The sequence below is a fragment of the Gymnodraco acuticeps genome, unplaced genomic scaffold, assembly GCF_902827175.1.
Source record: "Gymnodraco acuticeps unplaced genomic scaffold, fGymAcu1.1, whole genome shotgun sequence".
Classification (NCBI taxonomy): Eukaryota; Metazoa; Chordata; class Actinopteri; order Perciformes; family Bathydraconidae; genus Gymnodraco; species Gymnodraco acuticeps.
Window position 1 is genome coordinate 343,826 of NW_022989747.1, and position 22,959 is coordinate 366,784.

Here is a 22,959-nt window from a genome sequence, read left to right on the forward strand (position 1 = left end):
ATTCGCAACATTTATGTTTTACCCTCTTCACTGTAAGTACAGCACCAATATGTAGTGTTTACTGTGAACACCATGAACACAAAGACAGATCAAACAATCAACTGGGCCACTATTTCAACCAGAGAACAAATATATGGACAGGACGTAATGTGCATGGGGATTGAGCTCTGCACAACATTTACTTATCTTACTTTACCCCAGTGTTTCTCAAAGTGGGGGGCGCGCCCCACCTGGGGGGCACAGAGGCATATCAGGGGGGGCGCGAGAGACCAGGAGGAAACATTTTTATGAAAAAATAAATAAAGAAAAAAATGATGATGTCGGCATGACCGGCGGAACACTTAACTGTTGTGTCGTGTAGTTACACTTATATACCTATGAGGGCGCTGTAGGACACAGGTGTGTAATGTACATGATGAGGATGGAAGGTCAAGCCTGCAAACCCGTTTTGAAGAAATGTGCAGTGCAAAACAGGGTCATTGCAGCCACTAATGATAAGACACACTTTTTTGCCAAATATCAGCATTTTCTTTCTTTTCATTTTTTTGCAGAGATTGCAAAGTGGCAAAGTATTATAAGTTATTGTTCTAGCAAAGGGATTGCACAATTGTATTATTTATGAGCACACAGAGCATTGTTTTATTATCACTGTTCTAGCAAAGTAATTTATTTTATTTTTTTGCTCATGTTCATATTGATGTATTTTAATAAATGTTAACTTGGCCCATTATGTGATTATTTGTGTTGGGGGGCCCGACTTTTTTTTCCCTGCCTGACAGAAAAAGTTTGAGAACCAACTTTAATGGATGAAAGCTTTAAAGAACAGGATTCACATATACTTTCTCATTACTATACAGCACTTCAACATCTCTCATACAACTCACTGCTCCATGTGTTCACAAAAAAGTTCATTATGCATTCAGAACATTGTTAAAGAAAAAATTATGCAAGCAGTGGCACAAAGAAAATGTTGTGATAATCGTAAAAAAGTGATTGGGGAAAGGGAAGTTATATTTTGACTTAAAGTTGTCAGATAATTATGGGCTCAGAACAGTCTCATAATACACACATGCACACAGAAGGAGTCACACTATTTCATGATCCTCAAAAGGATGCACACTTGTGTTTTTCAATGCACACACAAATGTGTTCCGTTTCATATACATGTAAATAAAATCCAAATACAGAAACAAGTTTTACATGAGTATTTTTGATCCTCACATATTAATTTTCCGTTTAAATCCTCTGAACCTGCAAACACAAACCGCTTCCTGTGCACGGATCGCTGTGCATTCGTGTGTGGGTTTTTTGAGACTCCCCTGATGGTCACCCGATTCGTACTTGTAATTTTTTCTATTTATAGCCAATCAGATGTCTCCTCAATTCTAAGCCAATCACATGAGCGCGCCCCCACGAGGGTAGATTTATATATATATATATACATATACAGTTTAGTTTATGATTCAAGACTTTTATAGTCTATGGCTATGACACCCATAATGCTAAACGGGAGCAAATGTTAAAAGGGTACCCAATTATCCCAGTGGTGGCCGCCGGAGTCCACAACGGAGCCGCAGGGGGCTAGCTCGCTAGTGCGTCCCGGCGGCCGTAGCTAGCCCCCTGCGGCTCCGTTAGCTTCGGCCGGCGGAGGAGTCCGGCGTTATAACTGGAGATCAAGGAATGCAGTGAAACACGGACTTGGTTCGCCTGCAGCCCGCTGTAGTATTAGCTAAAGGAATGATGTTGAACAAGGCTTATTAAACTGAACATCGCCACAATTGTTCTGCTATGTATCGGTACTTATTTTTATTTTATTAACGTGTGAATGACAAGCATTAAGAATAACAACAAATAGCTAATTATCTTGCAGATTGTCTCGTTTGATTATGAATGTAAAGTTTATATAGTGGAACTACACTGTTTTATCAAAACCAAAGTGCCACGCAGTAACTTGGTATGCATGTATTTCATGTTAGCTTAGCTTCTTAGCCTGAGCTAGCTCTGTTTACTTCCAGCTCGGAGGCAGCAGGTCCCGCCTCGGCTCCACCTCTTTGCCCTTATTTGGAGCAGGCGGGAGTTAGACTCTGACGTCACTGTCGAGCCGTTAGTGGCCGACTCTGCCTACTAATGGCTTCTCTGCAACTCTGCAGAATCCTATGGGTGACGTCACGGACACTACGTTCATTTATATATACAGTCTATGGGTACAGCGCCACTTTCCGTGGGTGCTAGACAGTGCACTGTCAACGGGGGGAGCCTCGCTGTGGGGAAACGGTGGACCTCTGTCGCCTGTCAAAGCAACTTCAGATGGCCAGTCCGCCCCTGCCGGTACCGAAGCGGGCCGATCGGAGTGGCCCGACCAGCCCACTTCGGTACGTCCCGATGGCCAGTCCGCCACTGCTTTGGCATACAGTATAAGTGTTGCACGGCCAGATACGGCTCGAGTAGCTGACTCAGATGCATGAGGCGAGTAAACACAGCTGACAGCCGGCGTGAAACTCGAGCGATTATTCGCATCGCGTCCGGTGTGAATGCACCATTATTACAAGTATTATATAATTACAAAATAAAATCGCCACTCTCAGTACAGCGCCACTTTCCGAACAGGTAATGCACGCAAATACAATATTTTATATTATTATTAATAATAACATATATATATAAATAAAAACATATTTTAGTTACACCCGCTATTGATTAATTTTGACAACATTGGACCTTGATACATCCACATAGCTATAGTGAAATAATATAATCGAAAACATTAAAGGTTGGGTAGGTAAGTTTGAGAAACCGGCTCGAGATACATTTTTTGTTATATTCCATGGATTGCTCTTAACATCCCAGTGAATATCTTAAGTACTTTGACCAAAAATCCATTAAAAAAATGTATCTGTGGAAGCCATAGTACTGTAAAAAGCACGACCAATCATTTTAGCCGGCCCGGCTAAAGTAACTGGATGGCCTACCTGCCTGTCAGCCTTCCATCTGTGCACAAACTTATCTCGTGCCCTCATTGGTCATGTGCACGTTCGTGTGTGTTGGAGGAGGGGCTCTGTAAGGAAGTGGCAGATTTGTTCCGGTTGTGTATTTTCAAATTCTAGCGCACTCGAGCTGGTTTCTCCAAAATTACCTACCCCACCTTTAAGCCTCTTTGATTTAATAATCGGAGCTGAAACCTCTCTGCCATCTAATATAACACACACTTCCTTATTTATCTTTGAATAATAATACCGTAAAAATAAAGACGAATATACTACGGTCCTGAGATTAGCGCCTGCAGGCAGGCTACATGGACATGTCAGCTCCGGACAGCGCAAAATTTGTATATGAAGTGCTACGTCATGAACGCAAGAAATGTACCCTCGTGGGGGCGCGCTCATGTGATTGGCTTAGAATGAAGGAGACATCTGATTGGCTATAGATAGAACAAATTACAAGTACGAATCGGCTGACCGTCAGGAGAGTCTCAAAAAACCCACACACGAATGCACAGCGATCCAAGCACAGAAAGCGGTTTGTGTTTGCAGGTGCAGAGGTTTTAAACGGAAAACAAATATGTGAGGATCAAAAACACATATGTACAACTTTTTTCTGTATTTGGATTTTGGACATTTGTGTGCATTGAAAAACACAAGTGTGGATCCGGAAATACAAGTGTGAATCCTTTTGAGGATCATGAAATACAAGTGTGAATCCTTCTGTGTGCATGTGTGTATTATGAGACTGTTCTGAGCCCATAGATAATTGACTATCCCAGTGATACAGTAACATGCCATTTTTTAAATGCTATGATAAAGCATACAATAAAAGCAAGTGCTGCAGCTGAGGCTGCTTTACACAGATAACCAAAATTGAATGTAACATTTACTGTCTGCTAAATATGCCCCTGCTCTCTAATCTCCCTCTGACTCTCCTCTCTTCTTCTTTTCCATCTCCACCTCCCACTCTCTATTTAATCTGAGTCACTCAGGGTCATGTCTAACACATCTCCATCATAGTGGGAGGATGGAACAAAAGAAGACATGCCACAAACCCAAATCTGTGTATTATGTTGTAGCGTGCAAATTACTGTGGTTTCCTTCCTGTAACCCTGGTGAAACCACTCACCTAGGATCATCATCAACATCCCCCTTCCCCCCCGCACTCTCAATGCTCCCCGGCCGCTGTACAATAGCTGCCCACTGCTCCTACTACAAGGATGGGTCAAATGTAGAGGCCACATGTCACTGCTAGGGGTGTAACGGTTCACAAACATTTCGGTTCGGTACGTACCTCGGTTTTTAGGTCACGGTTCGGTTCGGTACGTTTTCGGTACAGCAGAAACAATTATCACAAAACATAAAATATATATATATATATTGTTTTATTATTATTAAACTGTGAATAATGTATTCACTCAAATAAATACAAAATATAATAAAATAAACATTAAGGTGCAGCATTTCGATGAACTGAAATAATCTGTATTTGAACTGTACTAGTTCCTAAGCAGCCGGCTTGACATTAGGACTTGCTTGTCATTGTATTTTCATGTTTTTTTTAAAGAAAGATGAACTTGTCCACATTGCTTGCTGAAAGGGCAGATCTGCTGGCACTAACAATGTCTCCTGCTGTGGAGAACACCCTCTCTAGGGACAGAGGTAGCAGATACAGCCAGGTAGCGCTTTGCTAACATGGCAACATAAGGATATATGGCGTTTGTAATAGCGTTGGCTCGATCTGAACTCTCTGCGAGTGGTGGAGGCTTACATGCTAGTGGGAGTTGGGTTTGCACTTCAGTCTTTTTTCTTTTGGTACCGGTGATATTCACGTTCGGGTGATGCCTTTTCAAATGAGTGTGCAAGTTTGATGTATTGCCAGCCGCGTAACCAATGTTAGTTGAACAATGCCGACAAACAGCTTTGGTTCGGTCCACCTGTCTTTGTCCGTCATCCTTGTACGTAACTGCGAAACCAAAATGTTAAATCTTCGGTACACACGTGTACCGAACCGAAGGGCCCGTACCGAATAATTTCGGTACGGGTACGTATACCGTTACACCCCTAGTCACTGCGTGTGCTGTGTGCTCGGCATGTGTGACCATTAAAGAGGGTTTCATCCCTCAGATTCTATCATCATCACCATCAGTATCAGAATAAACAGATCTATAGCCTAATATTTCAAACTACTTTCAGACCGTCTATTTAACTCCCTTTTAACTCTTGTGCCCTTTACTACGAGGGGCTTCCGCTCTATAAAGTCAAGTCTGTTTGCTTTCGGCTCAATCAGGTCTGTTCAGACTGCACCTTGGTCCGTTGAATTGAATTAAGAACTTGTGTAGTAAATTCATCTGTAATATTTGAAAGTGGTTTTCCATTGTGAGGTCAAATTAGGTCAAGTCAGTGACCCACATAGCATGAATATTGTCAGAAAGTGAAAAAGGGAAGAATAAAAACTAACAGAGATAAAAAAAAATCTCTTACCTGTCCTGTGATTGATCCTCATACATCCTCTCCTTTCCCTCTTTAAAAAGCCGGATGGCCCGTTTAGATTTCCTCATAAGGCTATCAATGTAGACTTTGAAGAACTCATTTTCACTGAGCTGTGTGAGTCTCTGGTTCTCTTCATATTTTCCCAGAGTGAGCCGCAGGTGCTGGTAGGCATCAGGTAAGATATCCAGGATGTACGGTGGACTGTTTTTCAGCTGGAGTCTGGGATTTTGGCAGAGGCGGACCTGTGGTAAAAAATAAACATGAATTACTGCTTGTTTTATGTTCTTACATGTTTTGTTTAACACATGACACATTTGAGAGGGCACTGCCATCAAGGTGCATCACATGTTTATTGATTGAATCTTATTAACTGAACAAACTCTTACTCTGCTCAAAGGGAAACTCTAAAATGTAACTATGGTAAAATATGTAAAGAGTAAGCTATTATTAGGGATGCTTCGATCGATCGGTCACCGATCGAGATCGGCCGATACTCACTCTCTACCGATCGATCGGTGCTCTCTAAACATGCCGATTGCGAGAGACGATCGCATGACGTAAAATACATGACACTTTTCTCTGTGTGCGGCAAAACAAGCTCGCCAAAATGGCTTCACCGGTCTGGCATTATTTTAAGGTGTCCGAAAAAGACAGTAAAATAGCGGTATGCAACGTGTGTGAAGCAGAAATCCTGCAGCTCCGCCCGCCGGACCGGTGAGCGGAGCGAAACACACAAGAGTTAGACCTAACACACTTAGCTATTTTATCTACCTCTGGAACAAGCTAAACTAGTTATAAATATATTTATTCTTCACTGTCGGGTCACTCATTACTGGATCAGTGAGCTGCATGAGATGCTGACAGGCTGTCAGGAGAGAGAGAGAGAGAGAGAGAGAGAGAGAGAGAGAGAGAGAGAGAGAGAGAGAGAGAGAGAGAGAGAGAGAGAGAGGAAAAGAGAGCGCTTCCACTCATTTCTCCCGTGTTATTATCCGTGAATGTAAACTTGAATAATGTACATCATTTGAATGTAATAATTAAGTTGATTGTTGTTTGTGGAAGCTCTAGTGAATGAGCCCCATTAACTGAGTTTTAAACATCACTTTAAATGCAAGATTTAAAGTGATGTTTAAATCTTCCATTTAGGCCCCGCCCACTCGATCGGATCGGCGATCGGTATCGGCCGATACTGATTCCGGCGATCAGCCCCAAAATTGGCGATCGGAGCATCCCTAGCTATTATGGAAATGATTTACTAATTTGTACGACATGTGTTATGATGTCAAATTATATTATTATGTACCATGCATGGGCGTCGCAGCCATTATATGAGGGTGGGACAAGTGCCCCCCACTTTTTCAAATGATTAGTTTAGACCCCCCCACTTTTACTATGCGGAAAGTCCGTGAATCGGTCTATCCACTCGCCGCACTTTGTAGAGCGCTGTGTCAGTGCTTCACTATCAAATCCATTCCACTTGCTTATTGAGAGAATGCCCAAATCAATGAAACTCCGTACCATGTTTTCACTGCTACTTTGTACCAAGGCAGATTCTCACATAGCGCACATGTTCAAGGAGTGTTGTCATAGTTGGACAGCTCAGATCTGTTGTATGAAGCGATGCCGGTAGCGGAGGTAAGGCACACACACCAAGTGTTCAGGAAATGGTTAATACAGCAAAAATCAAAGCTGACGATCTCTTGGTTTGATATGTTTTCTCCCCCAGACACCATGGACATAAGAAAAAAAAATTCAAAGAAGAGGAAAGTAAGTTGATCAGTTAACAGTGATGGCGGCGGCGTCTCACTTCTGGAGAGGAGTTTCGTCTTTATGTCATGATAGAGAGATACAAATACTGAATAGTTTAGATGAGAAAAGGCATTGAAATGCCAGGTTACTAGTATTTATCATGTACACAGGGAACATGAATAACCCCATCTCTCTGTGCTCATGTAAACACCACGATGTCCATGTAGACGCAGTCAGTGTGTTTTACTGGAGCCTCAGTTCGATAAGAGATTATTTTCTGAGTTCTTTAAGGTACTCGACCTCTGCAGCTCATCCAGAATGCAGCGGCTCGTCTGGTCTTCAACCTTCCTAAATGTTCCCACACCACTCCGCTCCTCCGCTCCCTTCACTGGCTTCCGGTAACTGCTAGAATCCACTTCAAGACAATGGTACTTGCGTACCATGCTGCGAATGGATCTGGCCCTTCCTTCATCCAGGACATGGTTAAACCGTACACCCCAGCACGTGCACTCCGCTCTGCATCAACCAAACGGCTCGCTGCACCCTCGCTGCGAAGGGGACCCAAGTTCCCATCAGCAAAAACACGTGGGTTTGCTGTCCTGGCTCCAGGATGGTGGAATGAGCTCCCCATTGACATCAGGACAGCAGATAGCTTACACACCTTCCGGCGCAAACTGAAAACTCATCTCTTTCGACTCCACTTCGAGCGATATAACTATTAACAAAGCACTTATATACTAATAAAGGACTGGCTTATCTAAAGCCAGTTGAGTAGCACTTGAAATGTTTTTGCTCTGTGAAACCTGATGTACTTATATGATTCTGTTTTCTTCAAGTTTGTATTTTGTTGGTCGAACGCACTTATTGTAAGTCGCTTTGGATAAAAGTGTCATTTAAATGTAATGTAATGTAATGTACTCTCTCTCAAAATGGTAATGTGCATTATGTTTTAATTATACTTCTTATCATTCAGAAGCTTTTTGTGTGTGTTTATGTTTTACTGAGTACTTATAGGCCATTTCCATCCCAGTATTCAGTTAACTGTTTATTTTCTGTGCACATTACATAGATAGCTAATATTCTACCTACTGCTTGGGACTTTGAGTCTTCAAAATGTCCAATGTCACAGACTGGGACTTACTTTAGAGTCAGTTGTATTTACATTCAGTATGACTTGTTATGATTCAATGTGAAAGAGTATACTGCTCAATAAATAATGATCACTTCACCACCTCTCTTGACATCTAGGCGCTTGAGAGTGAGTCAGAGGCAGAACACAGGGACAGTGGAGAGAGGTCTATTGCTGAAGTGAGTGATGAAAGGGAAATTACAGTTTAGAGTCAATTGTGATGTGGACTCTCATCCCAGAATGTTAAGGAAATCAGTGGGGATATTGAACAGGAAGCATTTCAGTCAAGGGGCATCATATGACCAATATAGACAGAAGAGCAACATTTAAGTCAATGATACCATTCCTAGGTGAACTTAACATCTGTATGGAGTCAGATCAGTCTCAATATTAATAAATGCTCACAGAAGGATTCACAAAAGTATTTTGCGATTTATATATAAATGACTCTCCACAACAATATCTCTCAACGCACTCACACATATTTATTGTTGAATATAAATGTACAAAAAATGGGCATTTAAACTGCTTTTCTTGTGAACCTCTGCATTTGTGTTTTGTTTTTTTGAGACTTCCCTGACGGAAATGACAAATGCATATTTTTTTAACAGGAAACTATGGAAATTATAACTAATTGTGGTTTTCTTTTACATTACTTAAAACAAGAAACATTTATATGTCAGAAATATGCCTATATTTGTGAAACTTTTTTTATCTGTGGATTTTTTTACATTTATATGCAACAATAAATATTTTTGTGTGCATTGAAAAATATTTTTGTGGAGAGAGTCATTTATATATAAATCCCGAAATACATTTGTGAATCCTTGTGTGCATTTATTAATATTGAGACTGATCTGACTCCATACATCCTAGGCTATGCTCACTTTCAAACTGTAAATCCACAATGCTAGTCAAAAGCTCCTGCAGCAGAAACCTATCTGTTAGTGCTATAACCAAATTTAAGGAAGAGATTCCACCAATACTTAACTCGATAGCATGTCTGCATGTAAGGAAGGAAACTTATACAAAATGTACACCACCCCAAATTGATCATGTTGTTGATAGTGCTACAGATGCGCTGCGAATAAAATTAGACTCTGTTGCTCCTTTGAAAAACAAGAAAATAAAACAACATAGATTAGCTCCATGGCATAATGCCGAAACCCGCAAAATAAAGCAAAAGTCGAGACAACTTGAAAGGATATGGCGTTCCACTAAACTTGAAGAATCTCGTTTAATTTGGCATATTACTCTCAATGAATATAAGAAAGCATTGCGTAAAGCGAGAGCAGCCTACTACTCTTCATTAATAGATGAGAATAAGAATAATGCAAGATTTCTTTTCAGCACTGTAGCCAGGCTGACAGAAAGCCACAGCTCGATTGAGCCTTCTATTCCCATAGCACTCAGTAGCAATGATTTGATGTGCTTTTTTAACGATAAAATTGTTACTCTTAGAAACAAAATTAATGACCTCTTGCCTTTGACCAGTATAGTGTTATCAACAGCTCCCAAACCTAAGTTCTAATACACTAGATAGTAAACTAGAATGCTTTTCAGCCATAAACCTTGAACAATTAAATTCAATGATTTTTCTTCTAAACCATCAACGTGTATCTTAGACCCGATTCCAACTAAGCTGTTAAAAGAAGTTTTTCCATTAATTCTTCTTCTTTATTAAATATTATGAATATGTCTTTATTATCAGGCTATGTTCCACAATCATTTAAAGTTGCAGAAATAAAACCTCTTCTTAAAAAGCACAACCTCAATCCAGAGGTTTTAGCCAACTATAGACCTATTTCTAATCTTCCGTTCCTCTCAAACATTCTTGAGAAAGCGGTCGCAAAACAGTTGTGTGATTACTTAAAAAACAATGATTTATTTGAAGATTTTCAGTCTGGCTTTAGAACACATCATAGCACAGAGACAGCTCTGGTTAAAGTCACAAATGACATTCTAATAGCCTCAGACAAGGGACTTGTCTCTATTCTTGTTTTGCTCGATCTCAGTGCTGCATTTGATACTATCGACCATGATATCCTATTGCAAAGACTAGAGCACTTATGGCGCGTTTCCACTGCAGGCCTCGCTCGGCCTCGCTCGGTTTGGTTAGGCCTGATTAGGCCCGGCTCACTTTAATGCTGCGCTTCCATTACAGTTTAGGAACTGGGGTAGTTACTATAGTAACGCAGTGTAGGCGGAGCCGTGACGTCATCTTCAATGAGAGCCCCAGAAAAACAACACAGCCGTTAGCTCTTAGCACTCAGAGCTCACAGCTCCTCATATCTGTTCAGAAACTAGACAAAAGTTAAACAAGTACAAACCACAGACTGCCTGTGTCATGGAGAATACAGTCGCTGGTTTATTTATGTCTGTATAGGCCGTTGTTGTGAGTGTGGACGGTCGGAGCAAATATAACGTTAGCTTAGCCAAACTACATTTAGAAAACACGCATTTTAAAAGGGTTTTTCGCCTGCCGTCTGTCTGCAGACTTGTCAAAGCATTATTTCATGGTTTTTACTAACCGGTATCTGTATGTTGTTACTTCGGCATCATTTTGAAACGTATATTACAATTAAATCATGGTCAAATATGTTCATCTTGTTGTAGTTGTAGCCCCCTTGCCAGCGATTCTCTCTCTAGTTTAGCATACTCAGCCTGGTTGTTCCTGGCCCTAGAACCACGATTTAGTCGGGCCAGAAAAAAGGTGAAATGGTAAATGGACTGTACTTATATAGTGCTTTATCCAGTCTTTACGACCCCTCAAAGCGCTTTACATACTACATGTCATTCACCCATTCACACCCATTCATACAGAGCAGTACCACTTGCTCTAGGACCTAACATTCACACACCGTTGGCCATGCCATCGGGAGCAACTCAGGGTTAAGTATCTTGCCCAAGGATACATCGACATGTTGACTGCATGGGCTGGGATCGAACCCACAACCTTCTGGTTGAAAGACGACCGCACTCCCTCGCAGCCACAGTCGCCCCGGGCCAAAACTAGGCCAAGTGGAAACGCAACCAAAAACGGGCCAAGCACGGCTCGGCACGCTTAAAGCGAGCTGCAGTGGAAACGCGCCATTAGTTGGCATACAGGGAACTGCTTTAGGCTGGTTTAGGTCCTATCTATCTGAACACTCTCAGTTTGTACGTGTCAACGATGAATCTTCCATGCAAACCAAAGTTAGCCATGGAGTGCCACAGGGCTCAGTACTTGGACCTATTTTGTTCACACTATATATGCTTCCGCTAGGCAATATTATAAGGAATCATTCTGTAAATTCCCACTGTTATGCGGATGATACTCAACTATATTTATCCATCAAGCCTGATGAAACCAATCACCTAAATAAAATTCAAGACTGCCTCAAGGACTTAAAAACGTGGATGACCTTAACATTTTTGCTGTTAAACACGACCAAAACTGAAGTTATTGTACTCGGCCCAAAGAATCTACGAAACAAACTATTTAAAGATATACTAGTTATGGATGGCATTAATTTGGTCTCCAGTGAGACTGTAAGGAATCTTGGTGTTATATTTGATCAGGATTTATCCTTTAACGCCCACATAAAATCAATCTCAAGGACCGCCTACTTCCATCTACGCAACATTGCCAAAATTAGGCATATCTTGCCTCAAAACGATGCAGAGAAACTAGTCCATGCATTTGTTACTTCTAGGCTGGATTATTGTAACTCTTTATTATCAGGGTGTACCAAGAAGTCAGTCAAGTCGCTTCAGCTGATTCAAAATGCTGCAGCTCGTGTACTAACCAGAGTTAGGAAAAGGGACCACATTACTCCTGTTCTGGCTGCCTTACACTGGCTCCCTATAGAACACAGGATATAATTTAAAATTCTTCTTCTCGCCTACAAAGCCCTTAATGGGCAGGCGCCATCTTACCTTAAAGAACTCATTATACCCTACTGTAGGGCTGTGCGATTATGGCAAAAATCATAATCACAATTATTTGGGTCAATAATTGATATCACGATTATTTTGACAATTATTCATTGACCATTTATTGAACTTTAAAACAAATAATATTTTACCAATAAACAAGATCAACAAATATGTTGGAGCGCACTTCCAAAACCATACTAAACATATATTATTAATATGATAAATAAAAATAAATTAGACCAAAATAAATTAAATCAAATATGATGCAGTGCACTGTCACAACCTGAAAACTCCTTAACATATAGCCAACATGTTGGTAAAACATATTCAACATATTCCACTCAGTTAAACGTTGAAGGCTGGCCAACCGTCATGGTCCAGAAGTAACAGAAAATAAATGTTGAACTACAATTTAAGACCAAATAAAAATGTGTTGGCCACCATGGCAAATGCTGGTAGGGCTGCTCGTGTCATCTCTTAAAGATTTTTTGCAAGAAACAACAGCCTGTTTACATGGTCTGGTTTCAGAGATGAGCGCAGGCAGGTGACAATATTGCCACCTGTACTGAAGACCCTCAGCCACGCCCCGACACATGGGGTGACGCCGGCCAATCACAAAGCTTTGATGCGTTCAAGTACATTATTCTGGCACAGGAAGATTATGTTACAGGACATTAACGATAAAACAGAATATTGTTGTTCTATTTTTAGACACATCTCGCGATCGGCTGGTTGGGCACCTCTAGGATAGACCATAGGTCTGTTGTGGTAACAAAGTAGTCAGCTGAAGCCACATCTCTCTCAACTTCCCCACGGCATTTGTCATATAGCGCAGGCAGCGCAGACCTGCTGAAATAATACCGAGACGGCATCACGTAACGCTTGTCGAACGTGTTGACAAGTTGCTTAAAGCCCTGGTTGCTAACAGTGCTAACTGGGCACATATCTTTAGCGATGTGAAATGTAATGGCAAAGTACTTGCAAATAGTGGAAATAGTTTTACCCTTCTTTTTAACGAGTTGCTGCTCTTGTTCTGACATCTTCGCTCGCGCTGAACACTCACAACACATGTCACTCCCACGTGGCCGAGTGGGCTTTTAGGGAGGGGCGAAAGCGCACCCAGCAAAATAATCGTATTTTGTCAATTATGCTGTTTTCATAATCGTTGCAAGCCATAATCGTAATCGCGATTAAAATACGATTAATTGCACAGCCCTACCCTATTGTCCTACTAGGGCATTGCGTTCCAAGAATGCAGGGTTGTTGGTTGTTCCTAGAGTCTCTAAAAGTACAATGGGAGCCAGAGCCTTTTCTTATCAAGCTCCACATTTGTGGAATCAGCTTCCAGTTTGTGTTCGGGCAGCAGACAGCCTATCCGTTTTTAAGAGTACGCTTAAGACCTTCCTTTTTGATAAAGCTTATAGTGATACAATAAAATAATGTAATAAGAGTGCATTGACGTAGATACGTTGTGCCTCTTCACCTATACATTTTAGTTCTTACTCTTTCACTTAAATCCTAAAAACGTAGATCTTATATTTAAAACTTTATCCAAAACCTTTCCCCTCTATGACCTCTCGAGGTTTATTAGAGGGTAACAGGTTGCAGAGAACGCCTAGCCCGGCCGGGGAGTGTGGAACGTAGTCACTGACCCACTCCTACCTCTGACAAATTCAGGTTCCAATGGGGACCTTTTTCCCTGTGTGTGCCTCTCCACCTCTGTTTCCTACTTCTTACTTGCTATCCTTTTCCCTCAACCTATCATAAGGGAGTGCATGTATGTAGACACGTTAGTTTAGCTGCTATAGGCTTGGACTGTTGAGGGAGGCACCTTACTCCGTCTTTCTGGCTGTTTGTACCTGTGTACTCTCATGTTCCGATTAACCCAGTTTCCCCCAAATCTCTTTTTTGTGTCCATATATACGCCGGGATCCTGAGTCGAGGCTAATCCTGTTGCTGTGGTCGTGTGTCCTGGATCCTCTATCCTGAGCACTGGATCTGAGTCCTGGACTTCGAGTCGTAGCTGAACCTGTCTCTGCGGTCCTGCCAGACTCTCACCATACTACTTCACTGATGGCTCCCACAAGATTGCTGACATCCTCGTGGATTCATCTTCCTATTATACACACATGCATTTCCAAACATTTGGACTACCTATGTTGTAAATGTATTATCTTTTCGATTTACACACGGCATCTATTGCACGTCTGTCCGTCCTGGGAGAGGGATCCCTCCTCTGTTGCTCTCCCTGAGGTTTCTCCCATTTTCCCCTTAAACTGTGGGTTTTCTCAGGAAGTGTTTCCTTGTACGATGTGAGGGTCTAAGGACAGAGGGTGTCGTATTGTCATACTGATATTCTGTACTGTGAAGACCACTGAGACAAATGTAACATTTGTGATATTGGGCTATATAAATAAACATTGATTGATTGATTGTTTGAATGCACCCTCAAATCATTGTAATTTATTTACACACAATGGCAGAGAGTGTAGTCAAGTGCTTTGAAACACAGCCCGGCGTCAACATATGATACACAATGCAAATATTATGTTTTAGAACATAAACTCAAGGTTTAGTATCCAGAATACCGGAAATCAATTTTTGTTTTCGTTAAAAATGTCCCCCCCCACATTCAGGATGCTTCCTACGCCCATGGTACCATGTAGTATGTATGATTTTTTTAATGTGTGTAGAACTGCAAGAGAGGGTCCGGAACAGATTGCCTTACAAGGACAATAAAGTATACCATAATGTATCGTATTACTTTTAGTCCAGCAGGAAGGGCCCTCAGATTTTGAGATACCCCTACCCGAGGTAGAACAAATGACAACAAGGATTTTTCTTATCTTTAGGGTTTCCCATTAATGAAATTGATTGTTGTCACATTTTATTTTGGGGAAAAAAATGTTTTTTTGGTTATTCTTTAGAACTACCCCAATCCCTGAAAAAGAGCCAAATTAGACCAGGCCGAATATGGGAAAGGTGACCAAAAAGCCCATAACTTGAGAGTGACCTCTCTTATCCTCTTTAGATTTGCTGAGGTATGAACCAGGTGGCTGTCCTACATCACCAAATAGTCAGACAATTATTTCAACTAACAAAATACTGAATTATAGTCCTGTAAACTTAGCTTTAGTTTAGACGGAAATTGTACTTTTTGGAGATAGGAACATAGGACTCAATCACTTTTCTCTCATTTATCAGAAAAACAGAAATCCCTAAAAAATATACCATTCCTGAATTGTCTAGGGTGCTATTGAACACTAACCAGCAGGTGCTATTGAACACTAACCAGTAGGTGCTATTGAACACTAACCATTAGGTGCTATTGAACACTAACCAGTAGTTGTATGGAAATATCTGGTACAGTTATATTGCAAATGAGATTTCTTTAGACATAGGCCTACCTCTTCTCTGATACAGTCACATTCTGAATGGAGGAGAAGTGGCACAATAGCCTATAAGTTAAGAATGCTCACTCTGATGGTCATTATATTTGGAGAGGGAAATACCAGGTGGCTGAACTACATCACCAAATAGTCAGAATAGAGTAACCCAATACAAGAAAGTGTATTAGTTCTAAATTGCAAGCCTCTAAAACATAGGTGTAAATAGTACAGGTTTTATTGAAACTGGAAACTTAATTCAAAGTACAGTATACAAGTCATCAAATCATTCTGTGAGAGGTCAAGTATATAGATACTAGAATATAATGTTAAATGTCAGGTTCCTCAGAAACGTTAGGGGACACATGTTGACATTCTGTCAATGTGTCCCCTGGTTGAATGTCCCCATCTCCGACAATCCACCCCTTGCCAAAAGGACTCCATAACAAGGGTTTGGGTTCGGCTGTGACACCATATCGCTGTCTGAAACATTGCTCTTTACATGTTGTTGAAATGCATCCTCTGTTGGCGGCAGATCTTCCAGTCCAATTTCATTTTTTCCATATAGCAGAAGCGCAAATTCTCTTGCGACTGGCAAAGACTCTTCCAAGCTGGCAGAGAGTCCAAAATGGGCCAGATCTTTGAGCTCGCTCAGATGGGTCTTGAGTTTGGTGAATGCTGTTGTCTTTCCTATTCTGTACAAACTACTTGTTGTGCCACAGCCAGTGAGTGTATGACATGCTGGTAGACAGTTAGACATGTAGTTGCCGCCCAGCTTCAGGACCATCTCCAACTAAACGGCCTCTGAGAAATTCCAGTCCGGTTTCCGTTTCGCCCACAGCACTGAAACAGCTCAGGTCAGAGTCACAAACGACCTGCTGATGCTGATTGTCTTTCCTATTCTGTACTACTTGTTGTGCCACAGCCAGTGAGTGCACGACATGCTGGTAGACAGTTAGACATGTATTTTCCAATGTTCTCACATATGGTGTTGATGGGGACATATCTCTCTCTCATTCCATGGCCTGCATGCATGTACACTAGAGATTAACCAAACATGTATTTGCTTGCATAATATATGAGCAGTACTTCCACACCTGTGTCATCAGACCTCACAATGATGCGGGAATATGACTCTGCAAGATGTATGGCATGGAGCACCATCCTTGTGACTGCCTCCTCCTGATCACTGTGATGTCAAACTGCTGACTCCTGCTGTGCAGATGCTCTTCACCTCCTCCCCTTCGTCAAATCCTGAGTGTAGTCTCTGTGGGGCAGCAGTGACAATGTAGTTGCTCACAAACATGCACAGTGCAGTCTTGTTTCCACTACTCCTCAAGTACTTCCTGTAGTTTGTTACATTTGTTTTGCTTTAGGTTATAACACGTTTGTGTTATTCTTCAGAGCTGGGTCCTCATTACAGATCTCCACTTTTGCCTAAAAAATAGTTTTTAGGCCTTTCTTAAAGGCTTCAGTGGTCTGTGGAGTCCTCAGGTGGTCTGGGAGGGAATTCCACAGGTGAGGAGCAGCTGCACAGAAAGCCCGATCCCCCATTGTGCAGAGTTTGGTCCTGGGGGGGCGAAGCAGATGGTTTGTTGTGGAGCGGAGGTTGCGTGTGGAGGTTTGTGATGTGGTATGAAGGAGCGTTCCCGTGGATGCACTGATGGGCGAGCAGTGAGATATTGTATTCAATCCTGAATGAGACAGGAAGCCAGTGGAGGGAATGAAGGACGGGTGTGATGTGGTTGTACTTTCTCACCCTCATCAGGATCCTAGCGGCACTGTTCTGTACATATTGGAGCTTCTGAAGGCTCCCGCTAGGAGTCCCGATGAGGAGAGCGTTACAATAGTCAAGCCTTGAGGAAACGAAGGCATGGACCAGTTGTTCAGCATCTGACAGGATTTTTGCAATGTTCCTGAGGTGGTAGTAGGAGGATTTGCACAGGTGTTTGATGTGGGTGTCAAAGGTCAGATGTCGGTCAAATCTTACACCCAGGTTGGTAACTGCTGTGGAGAGGGGTATGTTTTGGCCATAAAAGGTGATGTGAGTTATGGGGGATGACTGGACCTGGTTTGGTGCACCAACTAAAATAGCTTCTGTTTTGGAGCTATTTAGCTGCAGGAAGTTTTGTTGCATCCAAGCCTTTATCTCCTCAATGCAGGTGTTAAAGGATGTTGATGGGAACGGTGATGATGATGGTGACAGTGAGGAACCATGTGGGATAGAATCTGTCTTTATATATAGCTGCGTGTCATCAGCGTAGCAATGGAATGATATTCCATGCTGGCTGATGACACGGCCAAGGGGCAGAGTGTACAGGGTGAACAGAGTGGGCCTGAGGACCGATCCTTGAGGGACACCACAGGTGACAGGGTGTGTCTGGGACCTCGCACCTCCCAAGAAGACGTACTCTGTTCTTCCAGACAGGTAGGACTGGAACCAGCTCAGGGCGGAGTCAGAGAGTCCGATGGTGTATTGGAGGCGCTGAAGGAGGATGTTATGGCTGACAGTGTTGAATTCTGCAGTCAGATCCAGGAGGATGAGGAGAGATGGGGAACCAGTGTCAGCCGCCATCAGCAGGTCGTTTGTGACCCTGACCAGAGCTGTTTCAGTGCTGTGGCCGTTTAGTTGGAGATGGTCCTGAAGCTGGGCGGCAACTACAATGATGTCTACCAGCATGTCATGCACTCACTGGCTGTGGCACAACAAGTAGTTTGTACAGAATAGGAAAGACAACAGCATTCACCAAACTCAAGACCCATCTGAGCGAGCTCAAAGATCTGGCCCATTTTGGACTCTCTGCCAGCTTGGAAGAGTCTTTGCCAGTCGCAAGAGAATTTGCGCTTCTGCTATATGGAAAAAAGGAAATTGGACTGATGCACAAACTTGGATGAACTGAGGTTCATAATTGCATCAAGAACAGATGCAGCCTCTGAAGATCTACCGCCAACAGAAGATGCATTTCAACAACATGTAAAGAGCAATGTTTCAGACAGCAATATGGTGTCACAGGCCGAACCCAAACCCTTGTTATGGAGTCCTATTGGCAAGGGGTGGATTGTCAGAGATGGGGCCATTCAACCAGTGCTATTTACAAAAAAAAACAGCACCTACAGAAGTGAGAGACATTACTCACTTGTATTGCAAAGATGCAAAGTGTGAAGAGAGTGGAAAGTGCCAGTGCCTCTCTGTTGGCCTTCCCTGTACGGAGCTCTGCACCTGCTGTGCACAATGTCAACATGTGTCCCCTAACGTTTCTGAGGAACCTGACGTTTAACATTATATTCTAGTATCTATATACTTGACCTCTCACAGAATTATTTGATGACTTGTATACTGTACTTTGAATTAAGTTTCCAGTTTCAATAAAACCTGTACTATTTACACCTATGTTTTAGAGGCTTGCAATTTAGAACTAATACACTTTATTGTATTGGGTTACTCTATTCTGACTATTTGGTGATGTAGTTCAGCCACCTGGTATTTCCCTCTCCAAATATAATGACCATCAGAGTGAGCATTCTTAACTTATAGGCTATTGTGCCACTTCTCCTCCATTCAGAATGTGACTGTATCAGAGAAGAGGTAGGCCTATGTCTAAAGAAATCTCATTTGCAATAGAACTGTACCAGATATGTCCATACAACTACTGGTTAGTGTTCAATAGCACCTACTGGTTAGTGTTCAATAGCACCTACTGGTTAGTGTTCAATAGCACCCTAGACAATTCAGGAATGGTATATTTTTTAGGGATTTCTGATTTTCTGATAAATGAGAGAAAAATGATTGAGTCCTATGTTCCTATCACCAAAAAGTACAATTTCCGTCTAAACTAAAGCTAAGTTTACAGGACTATAATTCAGTATTGTCTTAGTTAAATAATTGTCTGACTATTTGGTGATGTAGGACAGCCACCTGGTTCATACCTCAGCAAATTTGAAGAGGAAAAGAGAGGTCACTCTCAAGTTATGGGCTTTTTTGTCACCTTTCCCACATTCGGCCTGGTCTAATTTGGCTCTTTTTCAGGGATTGGGGTAGTTCTAAAGAATAACCAAAAAAAACATTTTTTTGCCCCAAAATACAATTTGACAACAATCAATTTAATTAATAGGAAACCCTAAAGATAAGAAAATCATTGTTGTCATTTGTTCTACCTCGGGTAGGGGTATCTCGAAAACTAAAAGCCTTTTTTGAGGACTTGCTGCTGGACTATTTATTATCTTTATTGCAAAGACACACTTCTCTCTTTAGTATCCGGTGGAATGCGGTTAAACAAATCAGTGTTCTGCTGTTCTTTTTCACATCAACAATTAGTTATCATAGTGTCAGAGACAATTAACGACTCTCCTTGATTTAGAAAATTAGAGGATATGAAACATATATTTGCATGTATTGAATACACCATAAAAACATGATCAAAGAACACATACTGTAATTACATATTAGCATTTGCTCTACCTTCCATGTGCATCTATAACAAAGTGCCTCCCAGCATGCAGCAGACAAGCTTCATCACTCCCAACTTACAACTTTATCCATGAGTTTCCAGGTCTTCTCCACAGTCCTCCGGTCAGCAGCTGCTTGCTTCGGTGGCCCCACTGCATCCTGGATAGCATCAATGATTCCTAAAATCCGGCCCTTGCTTCGGTTGGGTCCTCTCCCCCCAGGGTTTCGTCCACTGAGAGCAGTTGCCATGTCCTAAACACTGAGCCAAACAATGATGATAAGAGACAGTTCCCTTTTTTCAACTTATACATCAGATACAGTTGTTCCTATCCAGTCACTCTTTGACTGTTTTGTTCTGTGTGAGTATTATTGTCAATAGTTTTTTAGACAGAATTATTCAACTTTTACATGAAAGGAAAAATAGCTTTATATGTTTTAGTGCGTTAACAAAAGTAACCCCCAGGCACCATTAACATCAGTGCTGAGACCCCGCCCCAGCGCCCTCACTGGGGTCTTTCTGTTTCTCTCCAGATGTTCCTGGTTATAGAATGTGCTGGTAGGACTGTTCCGACGGATACTCTCTTTCACCTACAGTCCAGCGGCGTATACGAAACCAAAACTTTTTTTAAATGTGAAAACGATGTGTCCTCCATACTTTAGTGCGTGTGTTTCTGGTCCTTGACAAGACAGTGTCCCCTTCCTAAATGCTTTCTATTGTCTTCCCTCGGGAACGTTTTTGTCCACTGACGATCATGTAATTATCAAACCAATATGTTTCATTCAATTTTAAACTGTAACCAGATTGGTCTGCTGGTCTTGTTGTGTTGATCTGGTGTAAAAGAGGGTTATTAAGATAGTATAACCGCCCCCCCCCCCCCCCCGACTGTGACCGAGCCAACGTTAACGATCCAACTCACGGTCCTACAGTAAGTGTTTTAAACAGGAACTAACAGAACGGATCAATAGCGTGGAAAAACACAAGTCCTAACTTACTAAACCACCAGGGGATGTCTGCTGGGATCCCGGTCCTCTCGGTCCACATGCAGCACACACACTGAAGGAGTGTCCGGAGGTCCAGAGGTGGAGAGAGGCAGAAAGTATCCAGCGTGTAATCCCTTACTTAGAACAACCCTCCATGTTTTAGACGTCTTTAAAGCAGTTGAGCTGGTCGCTCTCGACAGGGTGCTTCCTACAGCCCCTCAATGTGAAGCTAGCTATCATAGATACACATCCAGCTGCACATTTCAAAATAAAGCTTCCACACAGCTACCAACCAAACATAGGCTACATTGGATTTGCATTTTGGTTCTACATACTCACATGTTATTACATTGTGTTGTTCAATTAAGTGTTTCAGGTTAGTAGTGTTGTAATCTCCCCATTAAAGATCCTTTCGCTCAACAATGATACATGTTATTCCTTTAATGTGAAGGCATGGTGGGGGCTTCCGGTTTTGTGTCAGTGCTGTTGGCCGGAGGCGGGTCGGCAGGATGAAACATTATTTTCCAGGAACCGATCTACGCAATGGCACCCCACACAGGCAGCTCTGACACGGGAGAACAGCTTTACATTATATGCAGTCTCTGGATCAGCACCACGGACAAAGTTGACGGCTGATGTCATAATAATAAACAACGTGTTCCTGAATGTTTCCCTCGTGAGCGTTTTAATGATTTAAAAATAAATCTGTGTTCCTTTGTATTTAGCTGTTTGCTATATTATTGACTACAATCGAATATTTTGACACCAGCTGTATACGTTGAGCACATGAATTTGCACACGTGCACGTGAATGCACATCCCCTGGGTTATACAAAGATAATAAAGACCCACATGTGTGAAATAACAAATAAAATAATAGAGAAATTGTAAAATCGTGTTGGCTGATACTGTACAAAGAATCGAGAAATCTTCTGGTTTAAATAGATAAAGTAACAACTATAATACACTGATATACATTCCATTAAACATGACTAAATAAATACTGACATCAGGGAAGTTGACTGTTCCTTCCTTGCAAAAAGTTACATTTAGATTTGACCAAGCAACATGATTTTTTTGTCAGCTTTCACATGTTTAGCCCTGAGCCTGTTTTTCAGGTCTCAGGCTCGAAAATGACATTCCCAGAACAAATGACCATATCTTCCCTTCTAAAAGGGTTAAATTAATAATCTTTTTTCTCAAAGTAATGATAAACCTGTGAGTTGGATGGAGAAAAGTCAGAATCAATAGATGTTTTTTATTTTAAAGAAAATTCAGATTGAACATGGTAAAAAACTGTAAATTATAGTGTCCGTCCTAAAGATATTTTGTACTTAAAGTGAAAACTACCCTTGGATGATGGGTTAGTAGACTAAAAGCTTTAGGAATCCAAAGTACAACATATAATAAGTACCCTGTATCAAGATTGATGCAAAACAAGTGAAATATTACCTTTTTAGAGAGATTTAGAAACAAAAAACACTTCTGGGGTCATTTGGGTGGATTTTCCATATCTCTGGCCCCCCTTTGTCGATTTTGCTGATAGACATCTCTTTCTGACCGTTAGAGCCAATAAAATCGAAGGGGGATTTCCCCACAAACACACATGGTAAAACAAAAAGGTGGGGGCTTCGTGGACACAGTTTTACATCAGAGTGATGTAAAACTAGCTCTGACATCTGGAAACCGAAAAGCAGATTTATTGCTTATGGATTATCAGAAATCATTTCAAAGGGACACAGACACATTGGATTAACCTATGGATTAACTTCAGCAGCGTTTTTATCGTTGTAATGCCATTGAAGACCACTTTTGACTAGACTACGACACAGGTAAACCATGTTAGCGTTTTTAGCTACCAAGCGCCACATGTTTTGAT

At 41.6% G+C, this 22,959-nt stretch overlaps 1 protein-coding gene across 1 annotated transcript in view; it reads right to left on the minus strand.

The window, feature by feature from the left end:
* The window catches only part of cblb (Cbl proto-oncogene B, E3 ubiquitin protein ligase), a 59,141-nt gene extending 37,836 nt beyond the window's left edge, over positions 1-21,305 (minus strand). Inside the window, 3 exon segments of the mRNA XM_034213293.1 lie at positions 5,466-5,716; positions 20,182-20,359; positions 21,094-21,305. Of these exon segments, the coding sequence (XP_034069184.1) occupies positions 5,466-5,716; positions 20,182-20,349 (419 nt within the window). The 5' untranslated portion in view covers positions 20,350-20,359; positions 21,094-21,305.
* Between the last annotated feature and the right edge of the window lie 1,654 nt (positions 21,306-22,959).